Here is a 24927-nt window from a genome sequence, read left to right on the forward strand (position 1 = left end):
GAAAAAATCTCTCCAAACTAAAAGTTCTCGATTTTATCTCTCCCAGTCAGGATTACACTGATATTTCTGTCTCTTTCACAGGGAATCCAAGGTTCTCAGTACAGAAAAATATCAGAAACCCAAATTATCCTTAAAGTAAGTTCTCACCTTGCACTAGCTCTCCAAGATCAAGTGTTATTCTCTAGGTTTCTCTGTTCATTAACAGAATTCTTCCATCTACATTTCACTTGAATTTCATACACCAGATTTTCATCTCTTTCTTACCTCTACCCACCTAGTCTCGCATTAACTTTCTCTTGTTCTTCTTATCCATTCCCATTTATTTTCTTGCTTTCACCCTAACTCACACATGCACTTGAAGAAAGTTACACAACGGAAACACTTCTTTTTAACTTCTCAGCATGGAATTAACTTCCACTTGACCCTTTGCAGCTCACACTATGAGGCAGCTACTCACTGTGCTTGACCTCCTCTTTTTTACATTTCTTAGTAAGTTTTTAAAGCTGTACACAGATTTATGATTCAGCTAAGTCTTAACAGGTATTAACGTAGCACCAGTGATCATTAATACAATTATGACAATTATAAAATTACAATTATTATTAAATTACAATTATAGACAGTTATAGCCCTGAGAAAAATCCAAATTGTACAATGTGCACATGTTCTAATAAAAGTGCAGCCAATTAGTGTACAGTACATTACCAATTTTGGAGTTTGTTTATGATGGTCAAATTCTACATTGCAAGTGCCGGGAAGATGATCAAAGCTGTGATCAAAGTATTAGAGCAAAAATGTTATGATTTATGTCATGATGATTTTCTGTTATTACCAATGGGTCACTCCATAGTAATAACTAAAAACAGTTGCTAACCATCTTAAATTTCATTACAAATTACCTAGGCATTTTGGACCTACTGAGTTCAGAAATGTAATTTTTATGTGAAGTGAAAGAGTGAAAGTGAGGTAAAAGCTCAACTCAGAAGCTACCATCATGTGCAGCACCTCATTCTTCAGCATCCTAATAAACAGAGTGTAAATATCTAGTGCCCAAATGTAAAATTGCCATATTGCCATGGTGGGTTAGTGAAAGGCTTTATTTTATTATTTTATATTATTTTATTTTTATTAGTATACAGTATTTATTTTATACCCCGTTAGGATCTCAAATTACTGTAAGGATCTCAACCTATACTAAATTTTAGGACCCATGTTTTGTTTTAAACAATTCATCTCACTGGCCCTTAACCAGTTATTTTTACAGGTATGGTCAAAATAAGTCAAATGTTTTTTAATCATCCATAGACATTTTTGGATAAATGCTGAAAAAACATTAATGAAGAAAACATGTATCTGAGGACTTTGGATTTCTAGCAGATTTTTACATTATATTTGCGGTGCATTTGAGAATTGTTTATAGCATATTCCATAAAGTGACCACATAGTCAAAAATTCTATCTTGATATTATTTTGAACTGCTAGATTTAAAGAAAATAGTGGCAGAGTGTACCTTCTGTGGCACTGGCTTTGAGCTGAGAGGTTATGAATTTGCTTGTGTAACAAATTTGTCTGTTATAATAACACATTTGAAAGAACCAAATCCTTAGTTGGGTCTTAAAAACTACAGATCTATAGAAAACATACAAACAAGACTGATCAAAAGATGGTTAACTCCTCAAGCACTTCATTTTGGCAACGATAATCTTTTAACACTTCAGATGGGCCAAGTAACACTTCATATAAAAAAAATATAATTTCTGAAATCAGTAAGCATGGGAAGGCCTAATTTAATTATTCTAGCAGAATTTGAAAACAAGTCAGGCATGGAATGACTCATCTTTTAATTCAAAGGGATGAAAGTATTTTAGCAGGTATTTGTTATAACTCACATTTTACAGACAGTACAAGTATAACATTTAGTATAAAGTATGTTTCTGTGTATTACAGCTTCACTGTGACAAACTACATGTGGTGGTACTATATAATGACAAAGAAAGTTAAAAGAGAATAATTGTATCTTGAACAGACCAGTACACTGCATAGAGAGGTCACTTCAGGATTTTTCATTGTGGTACCTATATTAAGCATTGAATTTAAATCCCAAACATTTTTTCTGAAACATGATATACAAGCACAGTAAGCAGTTTAACAACACAGAAAAAGAAAAATATATTAGACGTTTCATTCCCTTCAAAAACATAAGGTCTATTAAAACTTTTGAAATTTAATATTCAGTAAATTTTAGCGCTCAAGCTTTGTGTGACTAGGTACTATAAAAACAGAAACATTAACATGAACGATAGTTTCTGGTCTCACACTTGCTGCCTTATAAAGCTCCACTGTATGATGAACTAAGTGCACCCATTAGCTAACAGCCCCAGATTAATCTTAGTTAAGCAGTATAAAAACTAAAACAAAAAATCCACACACATCCTAGCAGGCTGATTTAATGGACTCTGGATAAAAACAGCTCAATGCGCCAAGGTTGAGATACTACCACTTTATATAATGTTGCACAGTCCTGCATTCATCAAAAAATCTGGATTTTTTTACTGGATTATATAAAGCCTTAATTAGCCAATGGATTTACCATTTAACTAAATAATACTGTATACTATTTTTAGTATGGAAATATCATTTGCTAAAAATCTTTCTCAAAACTAAATTCCATATGATGTTTCAACCAACACATTCAAAACATCTAGGTACTGTATTTCAAAATTGCTGCAAGGAAATACTGCAATTATAAAGCTTGTCAGACACATTCAGATAATACCTTAGCTTTAGCTGGAAACATTTCCAAGTTAGCATTACACACAAAAGAGTATGATTCTACGAAAAAAAATATTATATAGCACTTTCAATTGAAGAAAAAAAATGATTTACCTTTATCAGAGAGGTAACCACAATTGCTCCAGCATTCACCATAGGATTGTGGGGTTTATCTGTAAAATACATGTCAGAATTAATCAAAGTCAGAAATGATTAAATGAAAACAGTATATTATTTAAGATACCCTTTAAAAATTATTTTCACAATAGTTCACCAATAACAAAATGTTTATTTGAGCTATTAAAATAAATAGTTAAATTATCAGTTTAAATTTAAATCAATTTCAATTCACTGGTTTTCGTAGCTATATGCAATGTACCACTAAAAATGGTTATGTACTTTTGATCTTACTGAGGTGTAGAAGTCTATAAAATATTGTTGGTGACAATCCTACTGGTAATCTCAAAGCATTGACAGTTGCCATTATATACTGTATTTAAATAAACAAAAATAACAAAAAAACATACTTATTCTTATCCAATGTAACATTCAGTAGAAATTAATACAATATAAAGAACTAACAAATGTCATTGCAAGCAATTTATTGATAAATTGCTTGCAATGAAATTTGTTAGTACTTTATATTGAAATAATTACACAAATTATGCAAATTTACAAATATTGTCAAAAGCATAAGAACATAAGAAGGGTTACAAATGAGAGGTCAGAAATGGCTTGTTTGGTAGCAGTTTATTGATCCAAGGATCTCATCCAGACATTTGGTGAGGAAAGCCAATATTTTGGATTCAACCACATTTTAGTCAAAAGAAAAATAACTTGTCACTGTGAAATACACATATTACACATATCTGTAATGTTGGATGGATTGTACCACGTGGAAATACAGTATGAAGGCATGATCAGCAATGATTACAAGGTTATAAAAATCTTATGCCATGCATTACATACCGGATGAGTTGTGTGTGAAGTGTAGAAGTTACTAAGCAACAGCAATGTAGAATTTCACATACAAAGAAAATCAGGAGGGCTACTTCTATCCAAAAGTTTGTTATACAACCACATAAACCTTAAATCTGATGCTTAAAAAACAGATTACAGCTTTAACAGTTTTTCCAGCTGTTTGTTATTTCACATTACAATGCAGTTAAATATCAGCCTTGAAGCTTTTACCAAAAAGCTGCTCAACCATTGTACTTCCTTCTACCACCCCTAAAATACAATTAGCAAGAATACTGCAAGTATAAGTTTGTATCTATGAAATATCGATCTGAAGTCATGTTCACTGCCTATAATGTGCCATTTGTTTTGAAGCCTTATACAAACAAATGTTAGGCAACAAAATACTGTTACAATATTCTTATGATATGAGTTTTGAAAATGGCATTAAGAGAGAATCATTGGCTCTCTCTCTTTAGAAATAATGAATATTATCCAAGTGTTACAATACTTCCACTCTCCTAATATTCTTTAAAAAAACTCCATGCCAGCAGGTTCACAGAAGTCATTAGACAATAAGGTCACAGGATAAAATCAGATTACTGCAATAGTAATCTGCAGAGTACAGGCAATATGGGTTTCCCACACTATTAAAAATACAGGATCTGTTTTTCCTAGACAAGTGAAGGGAAACATATTCTATTTGGCAATCCATCAATATTTTGATTTGCACATCTCCATGGAAACTTGAGATTGCTAATTTAACCCAATGTAGCCATTATTGATACTTAAAGATACCTAATTTCTATCTAGACACTTCTGGAGTTCCTGGTTCATTAGTGAGTACGTGACATCATGATTTTTGTAAAATATGATGAACAAACATTCATTTGAACCTTGTGACAGTGAATGGGTTTGCAAAATCATTACTTTTTTATTAGAATACCATGGCAACAGACTCCTGTAAAGAACATTTCACCTCTCCGTGTTTCATCATAGATCACAGACAAACCCATGACATTTAAAATGCAATAATCAGTCTTGTCAACCAGCACTAGTGACAACTGAAGTCTAACAATTCTGCTGCTTGGTGTATATGCAAGTCCGTATTTAAATTACTTTCTGGCAAAATGGCAAAATTCTATAATCTTCAAAATTCTTTAATTGTTCCTGTAAAATCATAGGCCCAAGATCATGTCTAAGCTTTAGTTTTAATAAATAATTTATTTTCTTTAAATTTATAAGGTACTACATTTTCAAAAATACAATGTTGAATGTAATACAGAAAAACAGACACCAACAAGGGAAACTTTGCTTGCATTTCAGATTCTAACCATCAATTACCTGCATTTTTAAATTACCACTGTTTGAGATAGTGGTATTTAACTTTTAAAGTTGAGCTCACCTTGCAAAAAAGTCTAAACCAAATCAACATACTGCAGTGCAAACGATTCAACTCAAATACAAAGGTGAAAAAATTCATAAAAAGCAGTTAAGAAAAACAAGATTAAGTAAAGAAATTCAATCGTTTCTGTTTATTCCAAATATATGCACAATAATTCTCAGCAGTACTTTCTTCTCTGCTTCCATACCAGAAGATAATATAAAAAAAGAATGTCAATGGTTCCGTCTAGAATATTGCAGTCTTTGTTTGGTTTCTAATTTGACCTTTGTGATTTGAAGAAAAAATAACCAAACTAGAAGTAAATGAGCTTACCATCTTCATTCAGGAACAGTTTGTTAAATCGTAATCCACTGGGCTCTTTTCCAACATATCTGTGTACATACTCTGTACCAAGATCGTGCACAGCTATTGCATACTTCAATGGCTTCACACAGGACTGCAGACAAAATGGTACTTTGGTATCTCCAACAGAATGCCTAGAGTCAAAATGAACAAAAGCTGAAAAAAACAATACAAAAGGGCTGTGTAACAATAAAAAGAAATGTGCTAGTCATAAGACATTACTCAACCTTAAAACTTCTAGCCTTCTCTCGGAAAAATGGCACAGAAGGAAAGAAGTTTGAATCAGGGATTTAATGGTTTAATTTGGTTGTCCATACTAGCGAAAAAATAACAACATGAGCCATGTCAAAATGACCAAAATGTATAATTGGATCATTCTGTTATACACTCATATCCCGCTATCCGAACCCAATTCATTCCTGAAAATTCACCCCGTTCCAAACCAAAGACAAGTTTACTCAAAAACCACCCTAAACATCTAATACCATACTGACCATTATAGCAAGATTAGTGTACACCACTGTTCTACTCAATAAGCCACTATAGCTTTAAAATAATTATTGATATCACATTTACATTTTAAATTCTTTTGTAAAAGATTGCTATCCAAGTGATCGGCTAGAACGATGTGCATACTGTTGTTGACTATTACGCTAAAGAATCTTTTTCTCTTCCATAAGACCCCATAATGAACGGCAACTACAAAACAAACATAAAAAAACACTTTGAAAATGAGAGCACAAGCTGTGATCGTAAACAAAGGACTGCTGCCTCACAGCATCCTTTATCACAATGCCTTGCGCACGTGCAGAAACAAAAAGCTGTTTGGCGCTGAATTCAAATGTTAACAGAAGGTTCTCTACCAAAATTGGTCACTTTCAAACTTCAAAGTTCGGATTAGTGAAATTTCATTCTTATAATGAATAACAAGATACAAATTCTTCATGTTCGGATTAGAACAAATTCGTATACTTAACGTTCTTATATTGGGGTATGAGTGTACAGCAAACAAAATCACCACCTTGCTTATGTTGTATACCAAACATACTGTCCCCGATTCCCACCTTTAAAACAACAATTCGTCATCACTCACGTTACATATTTGTCTTTGTTTCATATCTGACCTCCAACCTCAACTAAACAGAACTAACAAACTTTACAACTAAACAAATATGTGTCTTGGCTAAAACTAGATATTATCATTTTGGAAAAAAGTCAAATGTTTTCTCACCACTGCTCTGGTCACTGCATCACTTTCTCTTAAACTTCTAGAGAATAACTTGATCTTATTTCTTCACCTTTTACATATCCATCAAGATCTACTAAAACTGTTTATTATCTTCTTGATACTCTGGATGACAATGAATTACACATTACAGGATTTAAAAGATTACTTGCCCAGTGGGTTTTCATATTTTTGGACTTCCTGTGCACTACTCTGCCTTCCCATCTAGGGTTTTGTTAGCCCTTTTTGAATATAAAATGAGTCCTCTATCCAATATTGTATTTCTTCATGGAATAAAGATCTAGATAAGCCAGCTGGTAGCCCTGATTGGAATGTGCTTAGGAGTATATCAGATCCTTGGCAAAAAAATCTAGATAATCGTCTCATCCATTTTAAACTCACACGCAGAACCTACAGTCATGTGAAAAAGAAAGTACACCCTCTTTCAATTATATGGTTTTATATATCAGGACATAACAAAAAAACATCTGGTCTTTACCAGGTCCTAAAATTAGGTAAACCTAACCTTAGGTGACAAACAACACATAACAGATTCCACTATGTCATTATTTAACAAAAAATAAGCCAACATGCAGAAGCCATGTGTGAAAAGTACACATGATTCAGTACACCACCTTTAGCACCAAGAACTTGAAGTAAACGTTTTCTGTATGAGTTTATCAGTCTCTCATATTGTTTTGGAGGAATTTTGTGCCCAAAATTCTTCACAACACTGCTTCAGTTCATTGATGTTTGAGGGCATTTGTTAATGTACAGCTCTCTTAAAGCTGCCACAGCATCTCAATAGGGCTGAGGTCTGGACTTTGACTTGGCGATTCCAACACCTTGATTCTTTTCTTTTTCAGCTATTCAGTTGTAGATTTGCTGTTTAAATTTAAATCAATTTCAATTCACCGGTTTTCGTAGCTATATGTAATGTACCACTAAATATGGTTATGTACTTTTGATCTTACTGAGGTGTAGAAGTCTATAAAATTATTGTTGGCGACACTCCTACTGGGAATCTCAAAGCATTGACAGGTGCCATTATATACTGTATTTAAATAAACAAAAATAACAAAAAAACATACTTAGTATTCTTATCCAATGTAACGTAATGTCGAAGACCCTTTTAGCCAATGTCTGCCTGGACTTTCTCCCCTTAAACAGTTTGTTATATCTCTGTAGCAGAACATAGCAGGAGCCTGGTTCAGGTCTTAAATTGAAGCTAACCCCCTTGGCTTTGAGTGTAAACAGTCAAATTTCTTGTATTTCTTAATGTGCCCACTCAGCAGACAAACATATGTAAAAAGAACCAAAAAACAGCAGGCAGAAATTTCATTTTGGTCTTTTCCAGGCCTGTCAGGTAACTGGAAATGATTTGAAAACGTTGCAGTAGGTGTCAACTAGCTTGGATAAAATTTGAAAAAATTCTACATAATGTTTTGTGAAGACTGGACCTGGAATTAAATTTCTTGCATATTTAGACACTGCTAGAGAGCCTTTTTCTGCTGTTAGGCATTGGAAAAAAAAACTCAAGAGATGCCTTCTGGTGTGAAAAAAAGGAGCACTGATAAGAAACTGATTGATTACCTTCTAAGTCAATGATTGACAGCTAGAAGGCAGGCGGAATGCAGCCTGAGGCTTCTAGAGGAAGTCCCACCACAAGGGCTCTGAATGGCTGAAAATGCAATGAATGACAGCATTTTATACCAATCAGATCGCCTTATTTCTGGCGGTCCTGCATCAAATAACTATTCCAAAGTCAATAACGTTCAGTTTCATCCAGGTCTGGAGGTGGGTTAGTCTAGCCTTTTGTGGATATATATCGTGCTTCAGAACAAGGTAAAAACATGGGATATATATATTTTTTTTATTTTGTGGTCTTGTTTTGCTGGCTTATTGATTACCTTATCGATGCATTTTGGAAGTTTGGAAGTGCATCAGCAGATATAAAGTGACTTGTTTTTAAAAAAAAAAATTTCTTCAAAGCTCCGGTTGTTCTTTTTCGATTGATAACATGTTTTTGTGGTTTTGTTGGTAAAAAACTATTAAATATGACGCAGGAATCAAATGTAAATATTGATTTACACCATGGACGCTTGCGACTATGCCAAGTATGGGACACGTTTGATTAAATGAACGGTTTTTTTTCGGTTCTGAAAACGGTTTTGTGAAGTTCTAGTTGAACCTTTTTCAATTGATAAAAAGGTTTTCTGTAAAGGTTTTGTGGTTTTGGTGATGTAAAATAATGAAGCGAGATGCTCCTTTTAAGTCAAGTTTCTTAGATAGTAGCTGCATGCGGCCACGTTTGCACTAAAAGGTTAACACATACCTGAATGCTTCAGATCACCAAACTGCCAAAAGTTCTGATGATTAACTAATCAAGTGCAGTTGATTAGCAGCACCTGGCTGCTAATTACTTTCTTAATGCCAATGGAAGCAGCAAGGGTGTACTTAATTTTTACCACATGGTTTCTGCATTTTGGCTTACTTTTTGTTGAATAAATACATAGTGAAATATGTTATTTGTTGTCTGTTATCTGAGGCTAGATTTGTCTAATTATAGAAGCTGGTGAGGACCAGATGATTGTTTCTTATGCCCTGATATAGATAGATAGATAATACTTTATTAATCCCGTAGGGAAATTGATGTTACAGCAGTCCAGCTCAAGCTAGACGAGCAAATGAAGGGCGAACAGTCCTAGCCTAGGGCAGCGTTATACACCCTGACAGGCGCCGGGAGGAAAGACCTGCGGAATGTTAAACCATTGAAAGAGGGTTTACTTTTTCACATGACTATATGTAAAACAACACACATTTGAGGAAAGGAACTACTGCACAAAGGATTTAACTAGACTCATTTACATGCCTGACCCATTCTATGGGTAGGCTTCACTGAAAGAGCAGGACTGGGTGGATTCTAGTTTGTCTTTATATGTGGTTACATACAAGATAAGATAAAACATTAATAAACATTGTTCTTATATAAAGAAGTATAATTAAAATACACTGTAGAAGTGCTTAACATGTATCAGCCGAGAGAGAGGTGTTTTTATAAAAATATACTAAAAATTATAATTTTTTATTAAATTATAATTACAAAATTTATCAAAATAGCTATCGCCTGTTTTTCTACTATCATTTTCTTTGTTCTCTGTTCCTTTTTTAATATATGAAATTGCATTCTATTAATCAGTACAAACATTGAACAAAAAATGTTCAAAATTAAATTTTGACATGGAATGACCCCATAGCATAGTGTTTTTTTTATTTCTAAGATAAGTTCAATTTCCTCAAGGACAGGAGGTTCAAGGTTTCTTTATTCTGATATTTGTAGAAAAAATGCTTTAAATCTCAATTTTTATATTAATTTTATTTTTGATTAATTAAATGCATCCAGATGAAGCTGCACTGCTATAATCTTAAAAATGAAGAACCTAACAGCCTAAATAAAAAAATATACATGTCCTGTTTTAATTAGTTACAATGGAATAGTAGAGTAGGGGTTGTCAAAACAAGTTATCTTATTGTATTTCTTGAATGCAATACGATCATCTTATTCCTTATATATATATAAAAAGGATGAGGAGGTTGCATTTCAAGGCAGCAAGGTTTGAACATCAATGGAATTACTTAGCATATTACTGAACATGTAGCCTTTTACCAACTCTCACATTCTCTGGGTACCTCTTATCCATGGATGCATAAATGATATTTCCCTTTGCATGGTACTTTACCAACAAAAGTTAAATGCGTAACTAATGAGTCTTAAAAGATTACATGTTCCACTGGAATTGGGTTTGCCAAGTCAATACTAATTAAATATCAACAAAAAAGATTAAAGCAATTCTTGACGCATTTCCTGGACTTGTCAAATCTGTCCTCATTTTCATCAGAAGGCAATGCTTTCTTTTAGAAGTTAAAAGCATTTTATAGTAGCAAACAGGCATTCATAATTTCAGAAAACAGTAATTTCAGTAAACGGAAAAGCAAAATCTGTATCTTATGAATCGTTTATTAAACAAGAAGATAAATATGGTTTTAAAAAGACATTCTGTGAATGTGAACTATGAAATCAAAAGACAGCGATCGTAGCAATTAGAAATGCCAATTTATTTCCCCACTAATGGACCAGCCCACACTACAGTTACATTTCCCATTTAGATTTCAGTTTTAGTTTATCATTCACCACCATCCTAGATACCTCTGTCCATCCACTGTGCACAGTGAAACTGACCACAAGTCTGGGCTGAACTTGGCAAGCTGTGGAATATAATCAGCAACCTGCCAAATACAAAAGGCACTTTATTAGAACTTTCTTCTTTGTCATAAATAGTACTCACACAACAAAAAATGTACTCTGTTCATAAAATAGGAATCAGTCCAGATGAAGTAGAATTTTTAAAAGCACTACAAAAATCTTATGATGCCAACAGACAATTTCACACACATACAAGCATCAAAGTTACTTTTTTTAATTAACATACTAGCATCACAATTATTATCAATAATACCTATCTGCTAAATTATTATTTATTGACCTCAGGAAAAAGGGCATGATGACAGAGCTACTGAGAAGCATATAATACTTAGTCTTAACATTAAAAAAAGGTTTATAAAATTATATTCCAATACATGAGACTACAAATTTGTTCAAGAGACCTTTTGGACTGATTGTATTATAAGTAGCCTTAAATGGCCAATGAGCAGAGAATTGGAAAGCATTTTAACTCCTCCAAATTTAGCAACTTACTGAGCCAATTAAGTCGTGCTAAGCTCACCTAGAACACAAACCAGAGGACACAGCAAATATCTTGAGTTTCAGACCACTGTACTAATAAAATGGACATATGCTGCGTACTGATGTATATCAAATTGATTCTATTAAAGAAGCACGATTAAAAACATAACTACTATCAGCATGTCTGTAAAGTAGATGTTATTAATGTTATTAATTATCCTATGTTATTTCATTGTCCATGCATAAAAATGTAACATGGAAAAAGGTCAATATCTAAGCAAGTTTTTTTGTTCTTATGATTTACATTTTTTAGGAATAACAGAGACTTGTAAAAAAAACATTACTTCTTTGAGAATTATTTTTAATTCTTAGGGAGCATCTCCAGTAGATTTTTCTATAAGCTATCCCCCTCAGTCCTCCAGGATGGGCTAAAGTGCAGTGAGTGAATTAACTAATAATACAGTATCACTTTCATTTTAGTTGAGGTCATGTAAGCCTCTGCCCTCCTTGTTACCAAAGAGCTTAAACGTGCTCTACAGACTCTCAGGGTTAACAAATTGTCAAAAATTGTCAGCCACTGCTCAGTGTTCGGCCTTACCTGCCCACCAGAAAGCTTTTTGGCACTCTCGTACAGCTCATCAATGTGAGAGGTGAAAGACATAAAATCAGGAACAACAAATTTCTTCCTGAAGGCTTGGGTTAGCAGTACAATGTTGCTCTGAACACACCTAAAAAAGATTGAATATTCTTAGTAAGAAAAATAAGAATATAAGCAGCTATATCTTACACTAAAATAAGAAAAGTTTGGTTAAACTACCAATGTCATTAGAAAGCAGGGGTACCCAAACATGGTCTCAGTTTAAGATTTACATTCCAAATATGACCTTGGTTGCTTAACTTAACCTTACCTGTTGTCTACTGTTAATCCCCTAATATCTCATAGACAACTACTGCTTTTACATACAGATGCAGCCATTCAAAGTGCGCGGTACAGACACGTACCGGAGGTAATTGGCTACGTCAACCCGACTACGGCGAAAGGAACCCTTCTTTCATTGGAAGACAAAGAACATATTCTAGCCCTAAATGAAATTAATAGCAAACATGGTTTACATAAAAGACATTTTTCCAAGAAAGTTTAGCCTTTGTCACTAATGAAACCACTAAATAAAGACATAAATATAGAAATCTTAAGATTTTTAAAATACATGACTTTGCTAAAATTTATTTAAAAATAAAAACGATTACAAACGCCAGCGGAGAGAGAGAACAGGGGAGGGATGTTGGTTTTGCATAAGGGGCGGGGCTATGGAAATGAGGTCTATTTGGGAATGTGGAGTTACATGTGCTGGCTGTTTGTGAATTATCGTTGTTGAGTATAGAGTGTTGAGGTATTGATTTTGTGTAATGCTTTATGTTGAAAATTGAGCTAGATTTTGTTTATGATAAAGAGGATAAACTGGGATGGGAGGAGGGTTTGGTTTTGCATAAAGGGCGGGATTATGATAATTGGAGGAATTTGAGAGAGTTTCCTGGCTATTTTTGGTTTGTATTACGAATAATTCGTACAAGATATTGAGATTTGTTGTTGTTTTGTTGAGATTTAACTCCGCAAGTCTGAGTTCTTGTGTCTGTCCTATCCGAACCCGAAAGTATTACAATATATATCTTTATAGCAGGTGGTGTACAGCTTTTTAGTATAGATTACACTTTTCTAAAATGTATTTAAAAAATAAAAACGATTACAATCTAATCTTTCCACGTTTGATCCCAAGATCCCAAGAAAAATAAATCTAAACAGGGAGAAAGCTATCCTGAAAGTTTATTAAGATACTTAGAAGACAAAGATATCAATTTATGTTGCATTTGTCTGATTGTGAATAAAAAAACACATATATTTAAACCCGCGTTTGCAATTTAAATCAAAACGCGATTTAAATCAATATAAATGTTTATATTGTAACGCATAGGTGACTATTCATTGTTATTAAAATGAGTTAAATTCGATCATGTTGTGATATTTAGAAATATAAATTTGTTTGGTGCGAGTGAGGTTTTATTTAATCTCTGACCCAGGGAAACGTTTTATTTTTTCAAAGAAATGTTTGTTAAAAAAAAAAGTCATGGCTCCAGCGGGATTCGAACACAGAGCGTGTGATGTGGGAGTCAGGAACCTAACCCACAGCGCCACCGGCAAGGTCACATGCAGAGTGCTGAAAAAGCACTACAGAAACATTATCAACAGACAATGTACAGCGTGTACTATTCTTGTGTTGCGGTACATGAATATAATTATAGCGTTATTAATTTCTTTAGATACGCGATTTCATATTATATTCCCTTTTAATCAAATTCTAAAAAGTATGCTTGTTGACTCCGGTATCACGTTAGTTAAAGACTTCGATGCTTAAAATGTTTAGGGAGAAATGGAATACTGGTGTGTATGTTTTCTTTAAAGTACCGAGACCAGCCATATACTGTATGTTTAAGTTCCAAAATTAATATCGTTTATGGCCTTCACACGCGTTACAGTATGCTCCTATTCTTTTTATGCTCAGCTACTAAGATTTCCCTTCAGTGGTAAAATTCCATATAAATATTCAATACTTAAACGGGCACAGTAAAGACATTAAATATACATGTACATACTGTATACAGTACAGTTTGCATACAGTAATATGTTTATGTTCCTAAATCAATCTCTTTTATGAGCATGTGAAAGGCATGGTGAATAGATTCTCAAAAATGACTGTACTTTGCATGATTGGAAACAAATGTGTGATTGCGATATGCTGTGGTGTTACTTTTACAAAGACGGTCAATGAAAAAAAGAATGTGGATCAGGGCAATAATTTGAGTTTACAGCTTGTCCAAGGTCATTAATTATTAATACTATTAGTAATATCTTCGTTAAAGACTTTGATGGCGACAGCTCAAACATGAGACGTTGAGCTTTATTAGCTCCACCTTGCGGAAATTCCGGATACTATTATTTTACTTGCGGTATTATAGGAGAATTTACGGTAACTCGCGGTAGACTGCGTAAAGCGCACCGCAAAATAATGCGGTATCGCCCGCTTGTTTTGAATGGCTGCATCTGTATTTTTACTATTGTAAAAGATGCTTTGCATAATTTTATTACTTTTAATGCCAATCTTTTCCTCTTGACAGTTCTAATATGTCTATTAAGCTGCACATGATCTTTTAATATACTTACATATTGGACCATTTTATGCAGTCAATGTTTCTTAATTTCTCCATTAAGCCCTTTTTTTTATTTGAGCCTCATTGTCTTGATTATTTTTTGTCAGCTTACAATATTGTGTTTTTGAGCTATGATGATCCATCTTTTGTTGGCTCTGAATCCTTCTTTTGCAATTTTACTTATTGTAAGCTCTGCCTCATTCCTTTTTAGGCTGCATTTTCTAAAATAATAAACCCTTCTTTTAACACATACATTAGATATTGAGAGTATACAATCATCCAGGACTGTTGTTTAACCTTTAAAAGTTTCAACTTTATCCAAGAGACAAGGATTTTCCCTCTTACTTTTTGAAAAGATGCTTATCTAGCATCACCCCATCTGAGGTGGACTGGAGGGTGACTTTCAGCATGTCCATGCACTCCTTCAGCCTAGGATCCCCCGTTCGCAGTCCTGTGGCTTTTAAAGCCTAAAAGAATATCAAATACAAAAAGAGAGATTCAGGAGCATGTACAGAGCATTTTTTGTCACTCTTCCATCTACACTCACAAACATTAGCATTATTTATAGATAAATATTGTAATATATTAAAATATCTTGCAAATGTTTACTTAATTTTCTGAACTCTGTTTCACTCTTACAAGAATTATATAGGTTTCTGGTCAAATAGCAAAAATTAGCCTTTGTACTGACAAAGGATACTTAGTCTGCAACTCCCTAAGTATCTATAATAGAAAGGACGTGACTTCACGTAAATTTCCCACCTTTTTGTTTCTAACAACTCATCCTTGTTAATAACTATCCAGAGATAAGAAGAATGCCAATTTTTGTCTTTCCATCAATAGGATCAGATCTTTTTTATCTCCTTTTTCTTTTCCTCTCATAAAAGGCACAAATCTTGTGCATTTTTTCCTATTAATATTTTTATGTAATTTTCGTATTTGTTTCCTTATAGCAGCAACTATTTTATTGTTTTCTGGCGGGCTGGTTAGGAAAGTCAATTGATGTTTTGGTTAATGACATAGATTTGACAATGGGGTGAGATGTGGCTCCCAACGGGGGTCATCTCTCTTCCCAAAGGGTTTTATCTTATGGGGGATTCTTGTTTCGGTTGTTAATTGTAATAGGATAATCCAGTGTTACTCTACTAAACAGTAAGATTAAGGAGATCAATTCTGTAATTTTGCCTCTTTACTTTTGTTTTACATTGACTGCGTTTTCTTATATATTCTATATATATAAATATCTTACTGACATTATGATTAATGTTTCTAAACTGTCCAGCAACATTTGTCAGCTAAATTCTTTAATAAATATGATATATAGATATTGTCTTGACTTTTTAATCTTATTGGAAACAACAAGATGATGGTAGAGTTACTAATTTTGCCAGGTTTTACTATGCGACAGCCTTATCTTCTGCAGAGACAAACAAGGTATTAATGGTTCTGAAAAGCAATTTTATAATATAAGGGTGTGTCATCTTTTGTTTCAGTTTATGTTCCTATGATGCTTAAGCCAATTTTTGAAACTTCTGTCCAAATCACTGTTAATTTACTGAATCCCTATCACTCTGACACACTATTCTGAGCATTGATATGAATGTTGTCAAGAATAACATACTTAAGTCAAAATCAAATGCTCAGTATCTGCAATATTGAAAGAAAATTTAATGTCAGATCTGTGAGCCATAAATATGCAATGTGCTTAACCCTTCTGCAAAATATTTTTTTTCTTTGCCCAGACATAAATTATATTCCTGAAACGACTATATATATTTATGCATGTATATATTTTCCATTGATAAACAATGCATAGATAACTACCCTTACTACTCTGCTAAATCTTATCTCTAGATAAGAGTTCTATTTCTATATTACTACAAGACAAGATATTTCTGATGCAATTTAAAATTACTGAACCGGAAACCAAGTTGCCTGTTACAGGGTAAACTTAACAAGTAATTTTTTACTACATTGGATACTACCCTCTTTATGAAAGCATTAAGTTCATTGCTTAGACAATAAGCCAAGTTTCATATACATAAAGCTAGAAAAACGTTAATGGCAACCTAGCTACTTCCTATCTTTGAGCAATGAATCCTTTCCTTGCTCTGAATCTGGAATAATCTGGAATATTCCAGATTATGCCTCCTCCAGATTATTAACTCTACTTACAGTGATAAATTTGTGAACTGGAATTTTCTCTTGTCCTTCAGCAATTGTGTAGAACAGCAGATCCTCGAGACTGGGCAATATGCCCGCTTTTCTTCTCCTAGAAAATAAGAACATTAACATTGATTTCAATACTGGCCATGAGAAAAGTTCGAAATGCAAGATATCACAGCAAGGGATATATAGCAACTAACGACATTTTCAGCACACAATATTAAGTTAACTATTATTGCAATTTACAAGTTTGATAAATACATTCAAACCTGTTTTTAAAAGCCAAACTCTAAATTGTTCCCAAAACATGTTAAATGGAATCTGTTTTGAAACAAAATCTGAAACAATTATAAATACCCTTTGTAACAAGAGCAGAAGATGGAAAATTAATTTTATGATCAGCTAATTGCATTGTTTTCACAGAATGTTCGATTTCCAAATACACCAAAGTCTCATTGTTTCAAGATGAACAAATCAAGTCTGCAATTATCCACTGTGGCCAGGGATTTCACACAATATCCTTGAAATGCCCCTGAGAGACACTATTTTAACAGGTTTTAATGTATTCCAAAACCAACCAAAGAGCGTTAGTGGTTGCAGAGACTGTTCATATTCAATCTCTTTTCACCAGCATTCATTAGCTCTAATCCTGGTGAGCCTCTTGAAGGAAGACCAAGATTAGTGTTAAATGCTGTGCAAGAAATTTTAGCAGTCTATCTTTACCTATATACAGTTTGAAACTATATATATATATGTAACAATAACAAAGAAATAGCATTATCTTCTAGCAAGAAAATCTAAAAACTCATTATGACCCAGAGACTTATCTTAAGGAAAAAAAAACATCACATTGTTGTAAAAAAATTCATACTCATTTTCTGTCTATAATTCTTCCTAAGACAGCCTTGTCTTATTATGTACTTCACTTCACAATTTACAACATGACCCATCACCATCAGCACAGCTGCCAATGTCCAAAATGAGGTATCCTATTTCTTAATGATAAACCATGTTTTAAAAAGAATGTCGGAAAACTCATGAAATGTCACATTCATAATCAAATTGAAATGTTTATGCAAAACATAGATTTGAATTTGTAAATATTAATTTTGAAAAGGTAACAAAGGCCATTATACGTAATAACCTTGAAATAAAAAATATCGCAGTCATATAGCTAAGTCATTTAGGCTTTAATTTATTAAAGATTTTTTAAATAATTCTTATTGTATCCCTGAAAGAAAAATTACTGCCAATAAAGTACTTTTTCCTGTTTGGCATGTACTTTCAGCACCGCCTGAATGTACACTAGACCTGGGTTAACTAATAAAGTTAAGTGCATCATTAATACATTTTATTAATTTAATATATTGATTGTACTTTTGGTATCTGAACACTAAAATTAATAATTGCATCTATCTATTATATGTCCTTGTAAGCTTTTCAAGTAGGTATGCATATGGTTTAGATTTCTGCTTTCTGATTATGAACATTCAGAAAAACTGCTTTATAGTAATATTCACGCAGTGTAAGAGGATGTTTAGACAACTTCTAATTAGTATACTTTCTTCCTATCCATTTTGTAATTCCAGAAGACATGGATGTTCCTTTTTTACATTTTAATTTAAGTTGGACAAAACGTATTTGTTCATGGGCTGGTCTTTGGCTTGAGGAATTATAACTGGATGTAATCTTTTGGTATAGGACTTAATGAAGTATAAAAATCACTAGGATTCTCTGATGTGAAATAATCCTACCCATTGTCTATTTAGGGTTTGGCAAAAACAAGAGTTCATTCAAGGCTCATTGATTTACCAGCAACCAATCTTTGCCTGATTTAATCTTGACATTATAGGTATAATAGTGCCTGTTGAATGATCTTTTTGTAAAGCTTACTGCAGGTAAAAGTTCAATTAAAAAGGTCCTACACCAGAAAAGAAAAAACATTTTTACTATTTATGCCTCTTGTAATTAAGGCAAAAAAGCAAGTGAATTGTTGTGAAACTACTCAGGGCTTTAAATTTATTTTTGAAAACAAGGGGGAATTCCCCCTTTACGTGAAGCTCATAGGGGAGATTTCAGCATCTTGGGGGGAGAATAATAGTAAACTAATAAAACATGTATATTGAAATAATCAATACACAACACGAGCTTAATGAATTAATTGTAAATAAAGTCCTACCTTGTTGCCAATCTGTCTCTCATTGCCAACCTCCTCTCAAGAACAAGAACATAACTTAGGAGAAGGATGACAGTTTTTTTTTTTCTCTTCCTCATCTACCCACATATCTGCTTTTCATGTTGTCAAAGGCAGGCTTTTGTGTCTCCTTAAAAGTTGTTACCTTAAAGGGAGCTGAAAAGGTCCTGCTCTGAAGGACCAAAATGGACTAATATCTCTCTCAGTGCCTCTTTAGTATACTGAACCATGGCTGGACTGTGTAGAACTACAAGAACTACATGTACCAGTACATCTTTCATCAAGTGACAGAGGACCACAAAGTTGACCTTTGTCAGAGCTGTACCTTTTATCTGCAATTTCAGAGTTTCTTAAAAACTTTTTCAGCTTGTTTTCATGTATGTACCTTACATAGGTAATGAGCTGCTTACTGTTACTTATATTAGATGATTCATCCAATATTAAGGAAAATGTAAGACTTGTCAACACAGCCACATCTAACTTTTCTAGGAGTGTGTTTGCAATAGCTTCCACAGTTTGATCCATCAATCTTAAGATGCTTCAAAGAAGGACATTCCATTTCTTCCATGAGTCTCACAAGTTCAACAAAATTTGAATTGGCTAACTATTTTTATGCAACAAAGTACGCCACTTTAAGTAGCCCTTTAACCCCTTCCTCACCACGAGATTGTGCAGCTTCAATTACACCAGCCACAGCACTGTTATCTGATTCTGCCTCGCGCTTTCTTTTGAGTGCTGTGTTATGAGCAACTGCATTTGAGTGTCTAATTAAAGTAGACAAATTTTTTAACACCAACTAGTAAATCTCATACTGAGCATGTTGCAAACTGAGCTGCTCATTTCTGTCTTTCATTTTCAGCCATGGGTATATTTTTAGCCAACTTGCCTGAAACTTTGAGTGCTTTCTCCTTGCTGTTTCTCCTCATTGCATTTGTTCAGGTTGAGGGGCATTTTTTCTTGAGAAACGCTCCATTTCTGATCAAATTAACCAACTAGATTTGGAATCTTTTGCGTTAAACTAATGTTAACTGATTCCAAATCAAAATCAACCCATTTTCTATCCCTATTTGTCTGCCTATAAGAATGTGAGATGTGCACCGCAACCTCACAAATAGTGTAACTTCACCAAATCATGCAGTAGTGCCATACAACATGCTAGGAAAACTCAATCTGACAGAGAATACATGTGGATTGATTTAGGCTAATTCTACTTGGCAGATAGCTTGCCAATAATTGTGTGTTTGAAATTCCCACATTATAAATGCTGGATTTGCGGTAATAACTAAAATTGTGCAGCATACCCGCAATCCCGTGCTGAAATTCAAGCCCCAACTAACAATAAATTACTTTTCACGTGTGTACAAAGCAAAGGCAAGTGTTCGTTCTCTAATTCTGTAACACTTAAAACTGAATTTGAATTTTGACAAACGCCTAATAATGTAAAGGAATAAGTAAAGGTTTATTCCATGTTCAAAGAGAAGAAAAGAAACAATGTTTCACCTTTGGAGCCTTCTGAAGAAGCCAAAGCAGCCTATGCATGCTGACGCAGCTACCTACTTGAACTACCTAATAATGTATACAGATAATGTGTTAAAACAACAATTTCTTCTGTAGTATATTTTTCTTTAAATTTTAAATTAAATTAAAACTTACGGCTCGTAAATGTAATGACATATAATGTTTCATATTGACAAGGGCTGAGTGCTACATAGCAGTCGCACAAAACTATAGTTAAAAACACAATGCTGCATATTAATATTGCACAAACCAAAATGTTGTTCATACAATTGTATCCAAATTTTGGTCACCATGTCACAAAAAAGATACTGCTGTTCTGGAATCAGTCAAGAGAAGTGTAATCAGATATATCCTGTGTTCAAAGAAAGGACTGACTAAAAGAACTAACGTGTTTTGTCTCAAGTGAGAAGACAGTAGGTAACCTTATGCAAGTATTTGAAATCCTTAAAGGACAAAGTCAAACCAAAGAATTTCTTCAGATTCAACTGAACAGAGAATACAATGTGGAAGTGTATTTAAAACTGAGAAAAGGTAGCACTTTTTTTTAGTGTTAGGGGAGCATGAAACAAGCCACGCTGTTGAGTCTGAGTTCTTTCAAGAAATGGCTGGATGAGAACCCAAATGATCTAGATGTGCCAAATACCTTTATCTTCTTATGTAGCTAACTTCTTAATATCCTCTTTACAATTCCCTATTGACAGCATTCATTACCTTACATAGAGTGCCTTGCAAATGTGTTCATAACCTTACATATCTTTTTCTCATCAGTATGTGTTGCAAACCTGCATGCTCCAACAGAAAGTTTTTAAAGAAAAATCAGTTTGTCAGCATATAATTTAAAGAAAGTCAAAAATGACTTATGCTGATATCTGCTGATAAATAATTTTGTCTTTAAAGATGTTCATTTGAGCATGTGAGTTTGCAAAAAAATACTGACAGGACAGTATCTGAACACTTTTGCAAGGCACTGTAGTTCTTAACATACATACAGATGCAGCCGTCCACAGGTGTGCTACGTTAGGCACTACAGTGTACAGAGATGACATGCAGAACCTCCTTAATTTTCCCCAATTGTCAAATGCAGGACAGCACTACTCTATAACTCTGCCAGGTGATGCAGTGAACTCTTAAACTTCACTTAAATTTCCCAACGACAGTGCCACTGCCCACTGATATGCTGTCAGTCGTGGTTAATTGTGCTTTAATCTTTAACGTGTAAAAGTAATAAACACCACTGAAAAAATCCCAAAATAAAATCTAGATCACGTAAAACCTCAAAGGGTATTAAAAATTTTGGGTTTCTTGATCAGATGACGGATAGCAAAGTTAAAATGATTTTTAAAATTATTTTTGGCTTCTAACAAAGTATTGTGTACTGAGATTTAACAATTTTTACAAAGTGTTCGGGTGGAAAAAGGTTGAAATTGTTGCTTTAAAAGTACCCTGTAGCTGCATGTGATCCACAAATAAGTACTAAGGTACATCAAAATTAAATGTTTTTAGTGTTAGTGCTTTCAAGCACTAATTGTATACTAACAACAAACAATTGTACTTAAACGCCTTTTCAATGTCAATGTCACTACCACAGTGATAATTCTAAATGCCATCACATCACAATTCAAAGTTCTTTTTAAGCACTATTTACTGTAAATAATAATTAATAATTATTGCTTTAATATAATAATGAAAAAAACAGTAATTTTGTTTTATATTGTATTAACTGTATATTAGCCATATTTCAATAACATAATAAACTCTATCCATTAATACAATGACAAATATGATAATTCTACTGTTTATCAACTTATATTGTGGGACATACATGTGGTACCACTAATGTCACTGGGTGAACAGTATTACTAAACTGGAACAGTTTTAGTATTTTCACTAAATTTCTACCACTTACATTACAAATTATTGCACAGGAGTGTTTCAAAAATGAAATGAATAAAAAACAGATGAAACCTTACACAAAATGACTGAAAACAAAAAATAGCATAATATATAAAAATATTTTGTTGTAAAAATTGTGGAGTTGTGAGAAATGTGTGTTTTCTGTCACTTAAGGAGAGGTGTTCATTGAATCTTTAAACTCTCAATAATACGAGCACAACACCTGCTTCGCACAGGAGGACTCATGATAGAAAGGGTTAATAACTTCTGTGTTTTCAGATTTGTTTTAGGATCTGTTGAAATTGTTAATACAATGGCAAATATAATTCCAGTTCTACTATATATCGCCTAACATTATACACGTATTGTACCAGTGATGTGGTTAGGTGTACAGTATTTTGGCTATATAATTTACAGAATTATAGTCTTAGCATTTTCACAAAGAAAAAATCATCAGCTTTTATGTTGATTTAGGATATGTTTCATTAAATTGGTTTCTATGCAAACCCATGCAAAAAATATTTATTTGTAATGTGCTTGTTGGCTATGATTTTTTAGATCGATCCTTGATTTTGAATCTTGATCAATTCCCACCTGATAGCAAGAACAACAAATATCATTATCCTCTTAACGCAGGGAATATTTTGTTAAAGACAAAAAAAGACATGTGCCCTTAGAATAACCAGTTTCTAGGTCGTTTTACACGATAAAGACATCTCTCATACAAATTAATGCCAAACATTATTTTGGAAGGCGGGTAAATGAATGCAAATGTTCTCTCCTCAAATTGCTGGGCGATTCTACAATTGCAGTATGTTTTGTAACGTGAAAAGTAACAAAATTAATTAATATAAATTGAAATTAAAACTACACCTCCTAGAAATCAATGGTTCTGCTTTCTTGAGGTGTGCAGGTCCTGCCCAGTCTTGGTGGTTTATAATTAATTATAAAACTTATGTTTGTTCAATCATGTGTTGTGTATTGTTTTTAATTTGAACGCTGCAAGTGTTCATGGGAAATGTAGTTAAAACCTGCACATCAAGCTTTCTAAAAGTAATGAAAGCAAGTGACCAATTTAAAGAATGGGATGCAGAAAATGTTTGTTAAGAAGGAACAATGTTTTGTACCTTATTTTTATTTTCAGATTTTATTTTCACTACCAGCTATATAAATTTATATTCATCAATTAATATTGTTTATAATGTCCAAAAACTATTATATTTAGCTTTTTTATTTTCAGTAATCAAAATTTCTCTTCAATTAAATTATTCCATATTAAGTGGATTTAAAGAAGCGGTGTCCCAGTGCATGAATGTTCCAGTTTAATGCAAGAGCTTTCTATCTAATGGATCCAGGCTCCATTCATGGCATGTAATCCCCTTTTGAGAAAAAAATCAATTTTATAATTATTGTTATAATCCATGTCACATTTTAAAATGATAGCTAGGCCATGTATTTTATATTTTTATATAATATTGTAACGCATACAGCCTCCATTGCTTGCGAGTGCTGGCTTACCAGCGTGGTGACGTCACCGCCCTTCCCTGTGAATAGCAGGGACCGCAGCCGCTGGGCTGACAGGAGATTTCCCTTCGGCTCAAGAGGCTGGGTCCCTGTTGAGTGACGCCGGAGGCCTGGGTTCGAGTCCCGGACGGTGGGGGGCCGACCTGACGCGGTAGAGGTGAGGGCGCCCACGTGAACCCCGTAGCGTTACAATATATAAAATGTTATATTTTCAAGAAAAATGACATCTTAAATTAAGTTACCTATTCAGTAACATCTAACACAACACAAGTGCCACCGAATAATCTGCTTTGAGCAGTGAAAGGCTGAAAGAGGCATGTTTAACAGAACTATAGTATATCGCAGTGTGCTTTCCTCTGATGCAAATTTTAACATGCATTCCAGATGGCTGCATCTGTAAAAGATGTCATGCATTGGTCTCATGATACATTTCCAATGTTTCAGAATGGATGCCAAAACTTTCCTTGAATATATCTTTAAATTTCTTTTCATCCATACCACAAATTTAACTCCCACCCATTTTATCCAAATAAATTATACTTTTGGACTCATATTAGACAATGACTGTTGAAAAAAATCCCAGCATCTTCCTATTCTTTTGAGAAAACATTTCTTTCTACACAAAGTAATTCTTCTTTATTTTTCTTATTATACAATATATGCTGAAACCTTAGCAGCACTCTTCAGCTGATTGCTACTTACTGTAGTACCTTTGTTGCCCTCTTTGAGCACTTGACAAATGTATTGATGAAAAACTGTTAAAAAGGACTTTTCAATATACAAATATAAAGATTTGGTTTTCTGTGCATCCATCAATGTTTTCAAGAGTAATCACCATTACTCTGCTGCTATTTATTTTTCATACATTACAGTATGTTGAACATTATTGATTCTTTATTTTATTTTTGTTTAGACTATAATATAGTACAGAATAGCTTTTGAAAAGGCTACTGGTGAAACCATGTGAAGATGATGAAAATCAA

General features: G+C 33.5%; 1 protein-coding gene across 2 annotated transcripts in view; it reads right to left on the bottom strand.

Moving 5' to 3' along the window:
* Nucleotides 1-24927, bottom strand: part of glsb (glutaminase b) — a 91426-nt gene that overhangs the window by 50123 nt on the left and 16376 nt on the right. For both annotated transcript variants that reach the window (XM_088930205.1, XM_088930206.1), the window contains exons 2-7: nt 16825-16921; nt 14995-15116; nt 12044-12173; nt 10909-10988; nt 5447-5610; nt 2887-2945 (exon numbers count right to left, since the gene is read on the bottom strand). In XM_088930205.1, coding sequence (XP_088786331.1) covers nt 2887-2945; nt 5447-5610; nt 10909-10988; nt 12044-12173; nt 14995-15116; nt 16825-16921 — 652 coding nt within the window. The remainder of the gene's footprint in view (nt 1-2886; nt 2946-5446; nt 5611-10908; nt 10989-12043; nt 12174-14994; nt 15117-16824; nt 16922-24927) is intronic.

The sequence above is a fragment of the Atractosteus spatula genome, chromosome 13 (genome assembly GCF_055471065.1).
Source record: "Atractosteus spatula isolate fAtrSpa1 chromosome 13, fAtrSpa1.hap1, whole genome shotgun sequence".
NCBI classification, from domain to species: domain Eukaryota; kingdom Metazoa; phylum Chordata; class Actinopteri; order Semionotiformes; family Lepisosteidae; genus Atractosteus; species Atractosteus spatula.